The sequence below is a fragment of the Patiria miniata genome, unplaced genomic scaffold (genome assembly GCF_015706575.1).
Source record: "Patiria miniata isolate m_02_andy unplaced genomic scaffold, ASM1570657v1 HiC_scaffold_27, whole genome shotgun sequence".
Taxonomy (NCBI): domain Eukaryota; kingdom Metazoa; phylum Echinodermata; class Asteroidea; order Valvatida; family Asterinidae; genus Patiria; species Patiria miniata.
Genome location: NW_024037066.1, coordinates 4,344,349 through 4,360,086, shown reverse-complemented (window position 1 = coordinate 4,360,086; position 15,738 = coordinate 4,344,349). Strand labels below are relative to the sequence as shown.

Genomic DNA, 15,738 nt, shown 5'->3' with positions numbered 1-15,738 from the left:
CCCAATAATCAGCACATTGTCATCACATCTTCAGGTTTCCCCTTACGCCGTTTCTCAAGCTAACTATCGTATCTTCTTACATTTTTCTTTCCACATTTGAGCATTTTCAGAGCTGCATTCCACCATCCAAAATGTTTCTCTCCATTGAAAGGGGCCTCGTGAGTGTACTGTGTGATCACGTGCGCGGATTCGCGCACTGTAACTCCAAACAGCAACCCCTGAACACTGCCCTCTCGTGGTGATAATGACAACCTCTGTTCTCGGATGCGAAGCTATAGCTTCCCTCACTCTAACACAAAAGTCAGATTTGACTAGAAACCAGTTAAATTGGACAAGCTATTCAGGGTCAACTTGGTGCAACTGAAAATCAGTCAATCTGACTAGATTTTTTTCCAGTCAGTATTGAAAAAAACTAAACTTGGAGTCAAATTCAACTACTTTTCTAGTCATAGTTTGAATCTTTGCATGTTTAACTAAGTTCCTAGTCAACTTTCAATAATTAAGAATCTAGTGAATGTTTTGACTGCATTATTTTAAGCTACTGAGTGGTTCTTGCGTAAATTTGCATGTCAGGACATGTCGGACGTTCTTCAGGATTTGGCTCCGTGGATAACGGGTTATAAACCATTATCATGATGCAGCCATTTGATTTTCTTCCCATTCAAATCAATGTAACCACAGCGAGGCTGGAGGGAAAAATAGTCTGGTTCCTTTTTGCACAAACACATTATCATTCAGTACTGATATTGGATACAGGGAACATGACCTAAATGGTGGAAGCATGATATAGGTCTATACTCAGGCTGCATCCGAATCAACTGTCTAGAGCTAGGTCTAGGTCCGCGCCCATTGAAAATACGCGGGGACGCGCTGACAATAGACGTAGCCGTAGCTCTGGAAGCCCGTTTCGGACACGGCCTATGACTAGTTCAAACTGGGCGATCATGCACTATATCGGACAATAGATGGCGCTTTTCAGGGCGGCGCGCGAAATTCCAAAAAGGGCACTCGCAAAACGCCCCTGGTAAAAAAAGACCACTTTTTTTGGGGGGGGGGGATGGTAAACGCTGATGAAAAAAAATGGCACTTGAATGGAACAGGGTAGTCTTTACCAAAAAAAATCGGGGGGTAAATATCCCCCTTACGCCCTTGGAAGTCTTAACAGAAAAATTAGGAGGGGGGGGGGTGTTAAATACCCCCTTCTCCCCCACCCAATGGCTATGCCTTAGAAAGATGTCCCTCTCTGATTAGAGTTGCCGCAGTAAGTATAAGATTGGAGCAGACCAGTGAGAAAATTGGTTTTCCAAGTACTCAGTAACTTAACCCTCCCTCATTTCCTTGTCTGTTTCTTAAATCTTTATCCTACATCAATCTTTCTTTTAAACTTCACGAATTAGATATTTTGGAAAGGCCGAGATGAGATCCTCATTGAGACAGCAGTAGTAGTCACTCCCCGAAGACGGTAATGACACTAATTGGGGGGGGGGGATTTCGTCTCGTTTTTCACAAGTTAGTGTGACTTTTTCCCCCAATCTAGAGGCTGTTAAATTTCATTTTAGTCAACACAGAAAAGTGCTGTTTTGCATGTTCACTTGTCATCGTTCGGCAAGACCCTAATCCCTCATTCCAAGACACAGTTATTTCTTAAACACTCCACTCTTTCGCAGATTGCTTTGCTACTTAATTTAATGAAGTCGTTCAGTAAATGTGTAATTTGAAAGTTGAAATAAAAGTTAGAGATAACCTGAAGCAATGAAAGAATTACGGTAGTAAGATACGAGTCTACAGTGATTTATCTGTCTGTAAATAGAAATCATTGCACAGTGTCTTAAGATTTTACTTTTAACGATCAACTTTATAGAGTAAAACCCGATCTATTCTAGGAGCAAAAATAGATTAGATTGACGCAAAACATGTTTTGGTGATGAATAACAAGTTCGTGATCGCATAAGTAAGTGATTGTATTACGCTGTTTTTGTAATCGTTTTTTAAACTTGCTAAAGTTAGCGACAGGTTCATTGCAAGAATAATAGTTCTACCTTCAGGTAACTATTCGGACCGAAGTTTGTTACTACGCCAAAACTTTACCAGATATGCGTACTTTATGATGAAGGTCTACTTAAACCAAAATTAATTGTAATATTTGCAGCTAGAGCTCTGCCACTTCCTTTCTCTCAAGTATTGGACAAAATGCTTTTTAATGACTTTATGTAAAACCGCAGTTGCAGCGGGTCGTCAAACTAGCTTTTGCTATATACGTGACTATAGTTTCTTATATTGGTTCGAACAGCCTTCAAACTCAAGTTGATTTCACAGAGTAATTATGACTTTCATATTTTGAAAGATAAACGAGAGCAACAAAATAAGAATTTAAACAAAGCGGCTGTCCTCGTGGAGAAATTGCAGTTTTGTTTTTAACGCTTTTCCCAAAATTCTTCATTATAGAAGTTTCATATTATTTAGGGAATATTATTTGAAAAACAATGCAGTTACAAAATGGAGGTGCGTGCTCGAACCAGCAAGCAACGTCCCTCCTTCTTATTCTGCTGTTACGTTTACGTCATGCGTTACTCAAGAACTTTACAGTTTTTTTCCGGTGTTTTTGTTTTTAATCCACCATCTTGTTTAGTATTATTTGAATATTGTTTGAATGAAGTATTAATTATCAGAAACAATGTGTGATATACACGATAGACAACCGCTTAAAAAATAACCAAAAAATACCACCTTTAATCCTAAAGAGAAATCAAAAATAAGCAAAACTAGTACATGATATCTAGATAAAATGAACGAATTCGCTACTAATTTGATGTGCATCTATAGCAATGTTCCAAGATTTCCTCCCAGAAGCATCCCTCGTGGCAACATTACTCATGGATGATGTTGGCCTTACGCTCGTCAGCACTTGTCATGAAGGAAGTGGCATCACCCTCAGTCGGAAACTCATCTGTAAAAAAAAAAAAATAAACATTTAGTTTAAATCGTAGACTATTAGGAACAATAATTAAACTTGTTTACATGTTCTTTGTGACTGGACTCAGAACCGAACTTTGTGACTTACTAGCTCATGTACTCTGACTCGTAATGGACTGGACTATACAGGGTGTTTAAAAAAAAAGGAAACCCAACTTCAAAGAATGAGTTTTGACATACGATATGTTTACTGGCTATAAAACTGGTATCATCTGAAAGCGTAATCTCTATGCTTTTCAATGATACTATGTTTAGGTTTTCTGAGTCATGCATCAGTGAGCATCATTGTCTTGAAAACTGGATGCAAAAATGCAGTTGGTTCACTTTCATAATAAAAACCCACTGGGCACGGTGTACCTATTGTTACGAACATGTCTGTGAAATGGCTTGAATGTTAATCCTCGGGAAAATGGCACATTGTTTTGAACGTGGCTTGGTCAAAACGAGAAATTCATGACAAACCATAAAATCCAGTTTTGAAACCAACCCGACTTGGTTTTTTTTTGGTTTCTTTTTATGCACTTGTGTCTTCTTCGTGAATACTTATTCTCATGCACACCATGCCTATTGTGTTTGACATGAAATTGAACCAACAACTTTGCATCAAAATCTCATGACAGTGGTGCTCAGTGATGCATGACCCTGGAAATGTAAACATGGTATCATTGAAAAGCTAGAGATTACGCTTTCAGATGATAACAGTTTTATAGCCAGTAAACAGTCTGTCCATACTGGTTCTTCAAAGTTGGGTTTCCTTTTTATTGAAACACCCTGTACAGCACTGGTTCAGAAAGAAGAATCGACACAAAAAGTCATGTTATGTACTTTTTCTTCTAGGCCTATAGTTTAAACAATTACCTGAGTTGTTCTCATCTCGTTTGCAGTGATGGTAGTGATGGTAGTGATGGTGGTGATGGTGGTGATGGTGATGGTGGTGGTGGTGGTGACGGTGGTGGTGGTGTCCCCACGATCCTGTGGAGATGCGGTTCTTCCTGTATACGATACACATTCGGAGGTTTCAGTTAATAGCAGTCATGGACATGTGGGACTAATCTAGGCTACTGAGGGCATTTGGCTATAATTTGTTTGGGTCAGCGCAGCGGGAAGGCCTTTACAAACCGTTCAAATACTATTTGCTGCCCGAAACAAAACACAAGCAAGACGGAAATTGTAAGACGGAATTTAGCAAGACGGAAATTGTGTGGACTAAGGCATCCCAGAAGATAATGCTCTTTCGCGGGTTTGCAGGCGCCCAGTTTAACATCTAATTTTTCATAACCCCCAAAGAATGGAGTTAACATTCATTTGGATTAAAAAATCGCATATTTCTCTCCGTTTACTAAAGTAAGCAAAATCTTAATTAATTAAAGGGACATTACGTCCTGGAATGCGCCCAATTGGGCTACAAAACGCGTTTTAAACGAAATGACGTTAATTGCCGGAAAGCCTAGCATTTAGCAATAGTATATAAACGTCCACACAACGCCCCTTTAAAAACTGGTCGTTTTTTGTGTTATTCTTGCGAGAATCATGCGAGAATGAATTTCGGGGTCAAAATGTTGACTCCTAAAAAATGAGCTGTTGGGTGCTAGTCATGATTCCTGCCGCACATGTTCCACCGGTGGAACATCGCATTCTGCGGACGTGCGAGAAACAACATTTGTGTATTGGTGCTGTGTGTATTACGGCTCACACACTCAACGTGTACTTTACATTGAATGGAAACGGCTGGTAATACGTATGCGTATACCATAAAGTGTCCGCCGCGTCAGAAGAAAAATAACCCGCGATTTTTCGTCTTTTCTCAGGAACAGTGCGACATTAGGGTAGTTTCCTTTCAACCAGACTTTCAACAATCCAAGTCATTAATTTTCGGGGATTTCAGGCCGGAATGTAGCTTCTGAGCCATCGTAGTTAGCCAGCGAGCTATTTAATTTATGCTCAATGGGCAAGTAATAGAGGAAACTATGTGCTGAGCATAATCGTGCTAAGCAGTGAAAGGGCTTAGCGATATCAGGTTATACCAACCGAAATGCCATGGGATTTATACTGCTTGTGACTGGTTGTCAACCGTTTTCTGCTTAGTAAGTAAATCCGCTAAACATTATTTTCCGCTCAGCAGATCGTAAAGGTTATGATTTAAAACAACAAATAATAATCAAATTAGCATACAGGGAAGGTTCCACCTTGGTCTCCATCTCTCCGTCCTCATTGCTGTCAATCGCTTGCATTAAGGCTTCCAATGCCTTGGTGTCATCTGAATGTCAGAATGCAAACATCGAAAAAAAATGAATGGTCACCAAAAAGGGTGTAAAATGGACCATGTAACCTGTGACGTCATACTAGCAGTCAACCCAAACATTGAATCATCTTTTGCATGTTATTGTACTCATAATGTACGGTTTGTGTCACCAGTTTTACACGTTTTCCGAGACAGGCTACACATGCATGAAGCGCAAAGAGAGAACAGTTTGCTGAAATTTGGCATCACGTGACCACAGTATCCAATTTGTAAACAAATATAACATGGTCTGTACACAAGATGATTAGATGTGAACATTTTCAGTAAACAGACCTGACGCCAGTTTCACTAAACGTAACTTACGCCATGTATAGCCTATATAATGATTTAGGCCTATAGTATACGCAACAAATGTGTTGCACAGCATTCCATTTTTGGTACAGATCCAAAAATTAGTGTCAGGAGGCGCGCGCTTTAATTCAAATGCAACAGAGCAACAAAATAAAACGACAAAGAAATGAGAAGAAAAACAAGCCATTTGATTATTAGCATGTCATTCTTTTCTTTTCTGGAGTGTTAAACGCTTATAATGTCGCATGAGAATAGATGACAGTCTGTTTCATTTAATTTGTTCTTTCTGTAAACAATTCTTTTAAAGATGTACACCCTGTGCTCTTAGAAAATGTTTTTTCCCTTCTTAATGAGATTTCCATTTGTATGTTTTGTGTTAACGAAAATCACAAAACTACATTATTCATATTTTGGGTGTCGCAACCCTCCATTTTGAGCACGAAATGAACCCGCCCTCATGCGAAAGCCAAGTTATTGTCTGGTTGCCAATAATTCGAAGTTTGTAAAGAAACAACTTAACGTCTTTGGATTTTTTCGTTCGATGCCTCATTCAAAAGTGAATAACTTTTATATTGCTAGGGAAAAGAGCAATTCATAATTCATTTTCCAGGTAAAACAAGAACTTAGCGCGGGGAATGCATTGTTAAGTGAACACAATCGCTACACATCATTTGCATTTTTTGTTATTATTATGACCAAATAGTCAGAACTAACGTAAAAGTTCATGTTTCTTCGTGAGCTTGCTCTTTGCAAGAGATTCTGTGGTACGCTTTAACAGTCTGAGCGAATATAAAGTTGTATAAGAATTAAAGTATCATTTAGGTTTCTTTCAAAATACTCAATAATATTTAGTATTGTACGCAATTATCCTTTCACCCGTGAGAGAGGAGCGTTTGAACAAAGTTCGAACTCGTAACAGTGATCAAAATAGTACATATTACATTTACCAAAATGGTACTCGAGAGAACCATTCCCATAGACCTGTGCACAAGGCACCTATAACCACATTGGAAAATACTACCCATCCCTAAACTTCTTAAAGCGTTCACAAAATGAATTGTTCTTAGGAACACATTTTGTGCAACTCTCACTCCTCTTAAATGTGTGAAAGATATTTGACATCCCTTTTGGTACATTTTTTGAAAAGTGCACTTCTTTAAACTTTCAAAATTGTCCATACTTTTCCGGACAACTGAGGGCGTTGTTGCTGTGATGTCATTGCAGGACGACACTGTTCATTTTAGGTGTTTTCTGCTCAAATTGTGGACCCAAAAATGTGTTCATTGAAAACAATGTACTGACATGTACTGACACAAGAACTTCGAATCACTTTAGAAAAGAACATTTTAGTTCTAGAAATCTAAAGCATTTTTGGGGAGACACAAATTGTCTCCCCAACGATCAGTATCTCTTTAATAAAATAATTTACTAGAAAGTGTCTCCCTATTAACTACCATTCAATATAACTCTAATAACTTAATTGTCATTGATCTGTGTTTGGAGAGGTAAAAAAAAAAGAAGGTTATATTCCTTTTCGAGTTGGCTACGAATAACACCATGGACATCGCCTGGGTGCCTTTTGATGATCACGAAACAACCCTATATACCAGTCAATATTACTGGTTATTTACTCTAAGTTCGTGTCGTGTCAGTGACAGAGAACAAAACTACCCACCTTCGATAGCTGCTGCAGCACAAGCCCCAATCAGAAGAAGCAGGATGAAGCACTTCATGGTGATATTGGCAGAGAGAAGCTCAACTATTAATCTTCTTGGTAGAAACTATACCACGCAAACAAGGGCCGATAGCAGCAACGTCACGCCAGCTCCGGTTTGGCACACCACGGAAATCGGCGAGCTTATATGCTTTTTCTAGCCCGTGCTGCCCGTGGGTGGGACATGTGTAGGACTATACATCACGCGACGACAATCATTTGTAATTTAAGACTCAATTGCCAACGTTTTGAAAAGTTGTAAAGGAGACGTACACCCGCATTTTTTTTCTCCAAGTGGACTTACAACTCCCCCTGTTTAGATAATTACTTTACAAAACGGGACAATTATGTTGCCGTTTTCATACTGGTAGTTAAGATGGGATTATTAATCGTGTTTGAATGATTACAATCCCGTAACCAAATTCCTGTCACAATTTGGAATCTAATATAGGCACATAAACACTTGAACACGAATTAGCTGCAATGTTCTACAGCGTGCCCTAAATATAAATGTGTCGATGACACTTTTCGCATGAAAGTTAACAAACTTATTGAAAACAAACAAGGTGTTTTATTACTTGTTTACTACTGTGTTTTTTCTACCACTTGTGAGTTTCGTGGGATTAATTTCCGCCTTGTTCTCTGAGATAATGGATTTTTGTAATGAATAAAAAAAAAACCCCAAACTATGCTAAATTTGGACAATGCTGGAGTCGCATTCGGTCGACGTTTTTCTTGCTGCTCCTTTTTTTTTTAGTCAAGGAGGCCAATCCTGCAGCGTATCCAGCGTATGGTTGCACGACCGCCCTCTACGGCGGCATTCAACCATTTGTATTAGAATAGAGCCTGAAAGTTCACTCCTGGTGGCGCGCTTCTGGACCCCTTGAATAGAAAAAATTAACGTGCAAAAATTATAAAATGTGTAATTCTTTTTGGTACATTGAATTTTTAAGAAAATCACCCTCGAAAAAGGCCTTTGTAAAATTGTTACTCAAAAGAGAAACATCCGAAAATCCAAAATACATGTGGACTAGTGGAACTCGGTGTAGCCCCTACAAAGAAGACAATTTATTAAATAATTTGGTTGCAGTCGTTGGGTGAAAACTCAAATTTAAATTGGAAACTAAAATGTTTTTTTTTTTATGATACCGCGCGAAGGGCCGGAAGCTCGCCACGTGACCTTTTAATTTCAGGCTGTATAGACCAGTTCACTAATAAATTCAAATTCATGCACGCATGCGCACAAATATGCCCGAAGGCATAAAGCGAAAGCGGCCCATTGAAAATGAACAGGGGTCCAAACAGTTTTGTCATTTTTCTCTAAATTTTCCAGGATTTGTCCCATTTGTCTTTGGAAAAGTCTCTGAAATCGTCATAGGTATTACTTTCTGGTCTGATTGTTTTTTTTTGGTGTACAAAATGTAAATTAAAAACTTTGATCCATCAAACGTACAAAGTAAATTCTTACGCTCGTAATCAGAATGATTCCAAGCACTAAGTTAATATTTTCATATGTGGACACACTATAGCACACCAGGAAATGTTTCTAGTGCCGTCCGATTGTAATTGGATAGAATGTGCTGGTATTTTGGAGTAGCCCTGTCTTTCTTTTCACCTGTATCCTCCATTCCTGGTCCTGCATTTGTCCTTAACTTTCCTTTCCAATCCAACCATACTCTATCCTACCCTTCCTCGCCTCTCCCTTTCACTTTTTCATATGTCATCACCACTGCACCATGACCCCAATAATCACATATTTTGCTTTCCGTTGACACCTTTTCTTCTCAATTCATTGTATTGTATTCCCACATTTCTTGTTCCATGTAAGTGCTGCATTCCGCCATCTACATGTTTCCCTGCTAGCCCTCCCCCCGCACGCACTCGTACAATCCGAGCACGCTATCAATTCTATCACGAAGGCCCCCTTCAAAGGCGAAAGCATTGTTTAGATAATCCGGACACTTGGCCTCCTTAAATTCAATGGGGGGGGGGGGGGAGGGGGAATGGTAGAGGGGGAGGGGGCTGGTTCCATCTTCCAATGGGGGCGCTGTTCAAACCGAACGATCATGCTCACTGCCGGACAATAGATGGCGCTTTTCAGGGCGGCACAATTGCCGACGGTCGCGCGAAATTCCAGAAAGATCACTCGTTAAAGGCCGCTTGTAAAAAGGCCACCTTTTTTTTAATGGGCACTCTTTACAAAGATTTCGGGGGGGGGGGTAAACGCTTATGAAAAAAGTCACCTGAATGGAAAATATTGGGGGCTCTCCTCCCCCACCTCCCCCCCCCCCCCCCCCGCTGGCTACGCCTCTGTTTATTTCCCGTTTTGATTAGACTTGCCGTAAAGTAAGTATAAGATTGGAGGAGACCAGTGAGAAAATTGGTGTTTCAAGTATTCAGTGACATAATCCTTCCGCATTTCCTTGTCTGTTTTTTAAATCTTAATCCGACTTCAATATTTCTTTTAAACGTCACGAATCATATATTTTGGAAGGCCGAGATGGGAAGCGTATTGAGACGGCAGTAGTAGTCACTCCCCAAAGACGGTAACGACACTGATTGGGGGAGGAGGACTTTGGTCTAGTTTTTCTAAAGTTACTGCTACTTCTTTTACCCAGTAAAGAGGCATTTAAATGTCACTTTTAGTCAACCCAGAAGAAGTTTTCTTTTTTTCCATCCTACATTAGCACACCTGCTGTACAAGTTCACCTGCACTTTTTGTCGTTCAAATCCCTAATTCCAAGACACAGTTATTTCTTAAACACTCCATTCTCACGCAGATTGCTTTGCTACTTAATTTAATGAAGTCTTTCAGTAAAATGTGTAATTTGAAAAGTTGAAATAAAAGTAAGAGATTACCTGAACCAATGAAAGAATTACAGTAGTAAGATACGAGTCTCTAGTGATTTATCTGTCTATAAATAGAAATCATTGCACAGTGTCTTAAGATTTTACTTTTAAAGATCAACTTTGTAGAGTAAAACCAGATCTATTCTAGGAGCAAAAATAGATTAGATTGACACAAAACAAGTTTTTTTTTTATGTATAACATGTTCATGATCGTATAAGTAAGTGATTCTATCACGGTTGATTTTGTAATCGTATTTTAAACTTGCTAAAGTAATCGACAGGTTCATTGCAAGAATAATAGTTCTATCTTCAGGTACCTAGATCGGGCCGAAGTTTGTTATTACGCCAAAACTTTACCAACCGATATGCGTACTTTATGACGAAGGTCTACTTAAACCAAAATTAATTGTAATATTTGCAGCTAGGGCTCTGCCACTTTCTTCCTCTCGTGTATTGGACAAAAAGCTTATGAATAACTTTATGTAAAACTACAGTTGCAGCGGGTCGTCAAATTCTTTTGCTATGTATACGTGACTATAGTTTCTTAATTTGGTTCGAACAGTCTTCAAACTTAAGTTGATTTCACAGAGTACTTATGACTTTCTAATTTTGAAAGATATACAAGAACAACGGAACAAAGTTTTAAAAAAGCGGTCTGTCCTCGTGGAGAAATTGCAGTTTTCTTTATAACGCTTTTCCCCAAAGTCTTCATAGCAGTTTCATATTATTTGAGGAATATTATTTGAAAAAATGCAGTTATAAAATGGAGGTGCGAGCTCGAACCAGCAAGCAACGTCCCTCCTTCTTATTCTGCTATTACGTTTACGTCATGCGTGACTTTTTGTCGGTTTTTCCCCTCGTTTGTTTTTTTCTTTCAAAATTCACCACCTTGATCAGTATTGTTTGAATATTGTTTGAATCAAATATTGATTGAGTAATCAGTTAATACAATGTGTGATATACTCGTTAGACAACCGGCTTCAAAACAATAATCCCAAAATACCACATTTAAATATTAAGAGAAAAAAAATAAGCAAAGTTACTTAAAGACGAAGGAATACATCATATCAAGATAAAAGGAACGACTTCATTACTAATTCTACGTTAACTAAGCCGGGCAGCATGCCCGTTCAGGCCGTGTATCTTGCTGTGTTGTCTAGCAATATTCCACGATTTCCTCCCAGTAGCATCCCTCGTGGCAACATTACTCATGGATGTCGATAGCCTAATTGAGCATGCGATCTGTAAAAAAAATACAACATTTGTTTCAATCGTAGATTATTAGGAACAATTTGTGTACAATGTAACTCCTGGGTCAGAATGGACCCAGAATCTGAGTCTATATCTGCACAGTCCTTTACCGGGTCAAAATGACACTTTTCTGGTCAAAATGACACTTTTCTGGATCAAAAATGACATTTTTCAATATCATTTTGATCCAGAGAGTGTCAATTTCGACCCGGAAAAGGACTGTGCAGATATAGACTCAAGGGCGGATCCAAGGGAGGGGGGCAACGGGGCCATACCCCCCCCCCCCATGACGTAGCAATAAAGGCAGGCACTGCGTATACCACCATCTTTTCCTCAGATCGGTCAATTCTGAGCCAAGAGTTTTTAGAGTGACTTGTGACTGGACTCGGAACCAAACTTGTGATTTACTCATGTACTCTGACTCGTAATGGACTCGACTATACAACGCTGCTTTCGAAAGGAGAACCTAGACATGTTATGTACATTTTCTTCTAGGTCTAGGCCCTATTTCATTAACAAAATACCTGATTAGTTTTCATCTCGCTTGTGGTGGTAGTGGTGGTGGGTGTGGTGGTGGTGATGGTGGTGAGTGTGGTGGGGGTGGTGGTGCCACCATCCTGTGGAGACGCCGTTCTTCCTGTATACGAAACACATTCACAGGTCTCAGTTAATAGCAGTCATGGACATGTGTGACTAATCTAGGCCTACTAGAGGCATTTTGGTCAGCGGGAAGGCTTTTTAACAAAATCCCGAAATATCGGAAAAAGGGCGATGACATCCGCCCAAGATTAAGGGCAGATCCAGGGAGGGAGGGGGCACTGGGCAGACAAATGGATTGAAAATTTATTTGGATTAAAAAAAATCGGATATTTCTCCCCGTTCATTAAAAGTAAGAAAACTCTTAACTTAAAAAAAAAACACATTACGACCTGGAATGCGCCCAATTGAGCTACAAAACGTGTTTTAAATGAAATGATGTTAACTGCCGGAGAGAGCATTTAGCAAAAGCAAATAAACGTCTACACAAACATCCTGTAAAAACTTGGCGTTTTTGTGTTATTCTAACAAGATCGAATTCCGGGAGTCAAAATTGTGACTCTTAAAAACGAGCTGTTAGTTTAGGGGTGATAGTTTTGATTCCTACCGCACATGTTGAAATAAACGTCCAATTTCAATACAAACTTGGTGGAAAATGTATTTCTCTCTTCCAAACTATCCCTTTACGATATGTTTGAACCCAACTCTGTGGCGCGCTCTCTTTGGAACAAAACGCGCCACGTGCAACGCGCAACGCGTACACCAGCATGCATTTGCACACAAATACAGCGCCCTGGAAAAAGTATTTTGGTTGCTAATGGTATAGTACTTTGGTTGCTACGGGAATAGTACATTTGGCCGTGCACAGAAAGATAGCAAAAAATAGAAAGTATCATGTGACTCGCTCTTGACCAATCAAAATACACAATCTGTGGGTGAGGTGTTATAATGGAAACTATGTGCTGAGCATAGTCGTGGTGAGCAGAGAAAACACATGTTTAGCAATATCAGGTAGCCAACCAAAATGCTAAGAGATTTATACTGCTTGTGACTGGTTCTCGTCTATTTTCTGCTTAGTAAGTAGATGTGCTAAGCATGATTTTCCGTTCAGCAAATCATAAAGGTTATGATGTGCAATATGTTACAAATATTAAATGCTTCGAGTGGTGTAGTAAAACTAGCCTCCCGAGGTGATCCATGGACATTCTATTTTCCCGAGGCGAAGCAGAGGGAAAACAGAATGGTCCATGGATCACCGAGGGAGGCTAGTTTTACTTCACCACGAGATAAAGCATTCAATATTTGTTTTATAACACTTCGCCCACAGATTCTGCTTGGTTTTAATATTTTAAATTTTTAAATCTGAACACAGTTGAAATAAGCTTCAATTTCAATACAAAATTGGTGGAAAAAACTACCCCTTCACGAAATATTTGAACCCAAGTCTGCGGCGCGCTCTCTTTGGAACAATACACGCTACGCGCAACGCGCAACGGGCAACTCGAACACCAACATCCACACACAAATACCGCGCCATGGAAATAGTACTTTGGTTGCTAATGGTATAGTACTTTGGTTGCTACGGGTATAGTACTTGTGGCCGTGCACAGAAAGATAGCAAAATTAGAAAGTAACATGTGACTCACTCTCAGCCAATCAAGACACAGAATCTGTGGGTGAGGTGTTATATTTATATTTATATATATATATATATTATACAAATATTGAGTGGATCAGCGTGGAACGGGAGGAATAATCGCAAGGTAAAATCTGGACTTTTCCACTTCACGAGGCGAAGCCGAGTGAACTGGAAAAGTCCAGATTTTACCGAGCGATAATATTCCTCCTATTTCACAATTTAAATAAAGCCACTCAATATTTGTTTTATATAACTGACATATAGATCCTTGTCATTTGATATTTTTGAACTTTTTTTCAAAAAAAAAATGAAGGAAAATCTATTTCTCTCTTGCAAACCACCCCTTCACGAAAATGTTTGAATCCAACGCTGTAGCGCTGGCTCTTTGGAACAAGACGCGCTACGCGCAACGCTGAACGCGCAAACCAGCATGCATTTGCACACAAATATAGCGTCATGATCCTAACTGTTGAATAGTATTTCCCATTCCCCATGGGTGGATAGTACTTTCTGAGCCGCGGCGTAAGTAGGAGCAATAACGAATGTCACGTGATGTGAGTTCCACCAATCAAATGACTAGGATTTGTATGTCAGTTATATAACAAATAATAATGACGTTAGCTTACAGGGGGAGATCGGCCATAGTCTCCATCTCTGCATCTAGCTCATTGCTGTCAATCGCTTGCATTAAGGCCTCCAATGCCTTGGCGTCATCTGCATGTCAGAATGCAAACATCGAACAAAATAAATGGTCACATATAAAAAAGAAAGAAAGAAGATGTTACACTATATGGACGTGAGATCTGTGATGACACTAACGGTGAACCGAAACATTTAATCATCTTTTGCGTGTTATTTTGCTCATAATTATTAACCCTAAATATCAAGGCCATTCTCCACATTTTCATTTCGTTACCACGAGACGTTTGACAAAATTCTCTCGAATAGCGCCTTTACATACATGGACTACATCATGTCAGTATTATAAGGGCCATGAAACGAATTCTAAAATGAAATAACAGATACATGCAAGTATTCTTTCCTCTAAACTGTAGGCAAATGAATACTTCGTAGTTTTTGTTTTGTTTTGACACTTTTTTTGGTATGTGTTCACTTTTGGTTTGTGTTGTTTTGCTTTTCCAATAACTATTTCTAAGCTGTTGTTTATTTCTTTGTCCTTTCTTTGCTCTTCGTTTTTACAAGTTTTGAAAATGCTGGATATCAACGTTTTAACAAATTTTCAAGCTACGTTTGGACAACTTTGGCACGACGGTATTCAAAGGGATATTCGGTTTTGTCACCACTTTTACACATTTCAAGAGAGAGACTACACATGCATGCGGTGCAGAAGAGAACAGCTTGCTGAAAATTGGCATTACCTGACCGAAACATAATAAATTATAACAAATGTAACATTGTCTGTACACAAGATAATTAGTCAACGGACCTGCAGCCAGTTTCACTCAACGCAACTTTCGCCTTGCACGCGCAACAAAATGTGTTGAACATTTTTGGTATACACATCCAGAAATTAGTGTCAGGAGGCGCGCGCTTTAATTCAAATGCAACAGTGCAACAAAATGAAATGACAAAGAAATGAAAAGAAAACGAGCCTTTTAATTAGTAGCGTGTGAGTCTTTTTATCTCTCGTAGTGTTAAATACTCATAATTTCTCATTAAAATATATGCCTTGATGAAAGTCTGTTTCATAATATTTTTCCAGTTTTCTTCAAAAAAAAATGATTTTTCCTTTTATCGAACTTTCAATTTGTATGTTTTGTTTTAACCAAAAAAAAACCCACTTGTTTCATATTGTAGGTGTCTGCAGCCCTCCATTTTGAGCACAAAATGAACCCGCCCTCATGCGAGAGCCAAGTTATTGTCTGGTTGCCAATAATTCGAACTGTGTAAAGAAACAACAAAACGTCTGTGGATATTTTCGTTCGATGCCTATTCAAAAGTGAATAACTTTTTATTGCTTGGAAAATAGCAATTGAAAAAGAAATTGTTTGTTCGGCGAAACTAGAACATATCGCAGGGATACGGTACGTTTAAGAGAACACAATCGTTACATATTACTTGTATTTTGTGTTATTATGACCAATGAGTCAGAACTAACGAAAAAGCTCATGTTTCTTTTTGAGCTTGCTCCTTGCAAGAGATTCTGTGGTACGCTAACAG

At 39.0% G+C, this 15,738-nt stretch overlaps 2 protein-coding genes across 3 annotated transcripts in view; both read right to left on the bottom strand.

Moving 5' to 3' along the window:
* Window positions 1-1,664: 1,664 nt before the first annotated feature.
* Window positions 1,665-7,419, bottom strand: LOC119734177 (lysine-specific demethylase 7B-like). Its single transcript, XM_038207527.1, has 4 exons — window positions 7,242-7,419; window positions 5,146-5,230; window positions 3,832-3,965; window positions 1,665-2,947 (listed from the first exon to the last, which is right to left on the bottom strand). The coding sequence occupies exons 1-4, from the start codon at window positions 7,297-7,299 to the stop codon at window positions 2,868-2,870; spliced, it is 357 nt and encodes a 118-aa protein (XP_038063455.1). The 5' UTR covers window positions 7,300-7,419; the 3' UTR covers window positions 1,665-2,867.
* A 2,638-nt stretch (window positions 7,420-10,057) lies between these two features.
* Window positions 10,058-15,738, bottom strand: part of LOC119734153 (uncharacterized histidine-rich protein DDB_G0274557-like) — a 29,246-nt gene continuing 23,565 nt past the window's right edge. For both annotated transcript variants that reach the window (XR_005272051.1, XM_038207498.1), the window contains 3 exons: window positions 14,184-14,271; window positions 11,906-12,018; window positions 10,058-11,372 (listed from right to left, as the gene is read on the bottom strand). Coding sequence is in view for 1 of the 2 variants with exons in the window: in XM_038207498.1 (XP_038063426.1) it covers window positions 11,910-12,018; window positions 14,184-14,271 (197 nt within the window). In the remaining variant the exon portion in view is untranslated. The remainder of the gene's footprint in view (window positions 11,373-11,905; window positions 12,019-14,183; window positions 14,272-15,738) is intronic.

What these genes read in the sequence shown, in the direction of transcription:
- LOC119734177 (XM_038207527.1), bottom strand. Translation starts at nt 7,299, where the DNA reads ATGAAGTGCTTCATCCTGCTTCTTCTGATTGGGGCTTGTGCTGCAGCA. An exon ending in ACCAAGGTGGAACCTTCCCT is followed by an intron (nt 3,966 to 5,145) that starts GTATGCTAATTT and finishes TATCGTATACAG; the next exon opens with GAAGAACCGCATCTCCACAG. An exon ending in ACGAGATGAGAACAACTCAG is followed by an intron (nt 2,948 to 3,831) that starts GTAATTGTTTAA and finishes TTTTTTTTACAG; the next exon opens with ATGAGTTTCCGACTGAGGGT.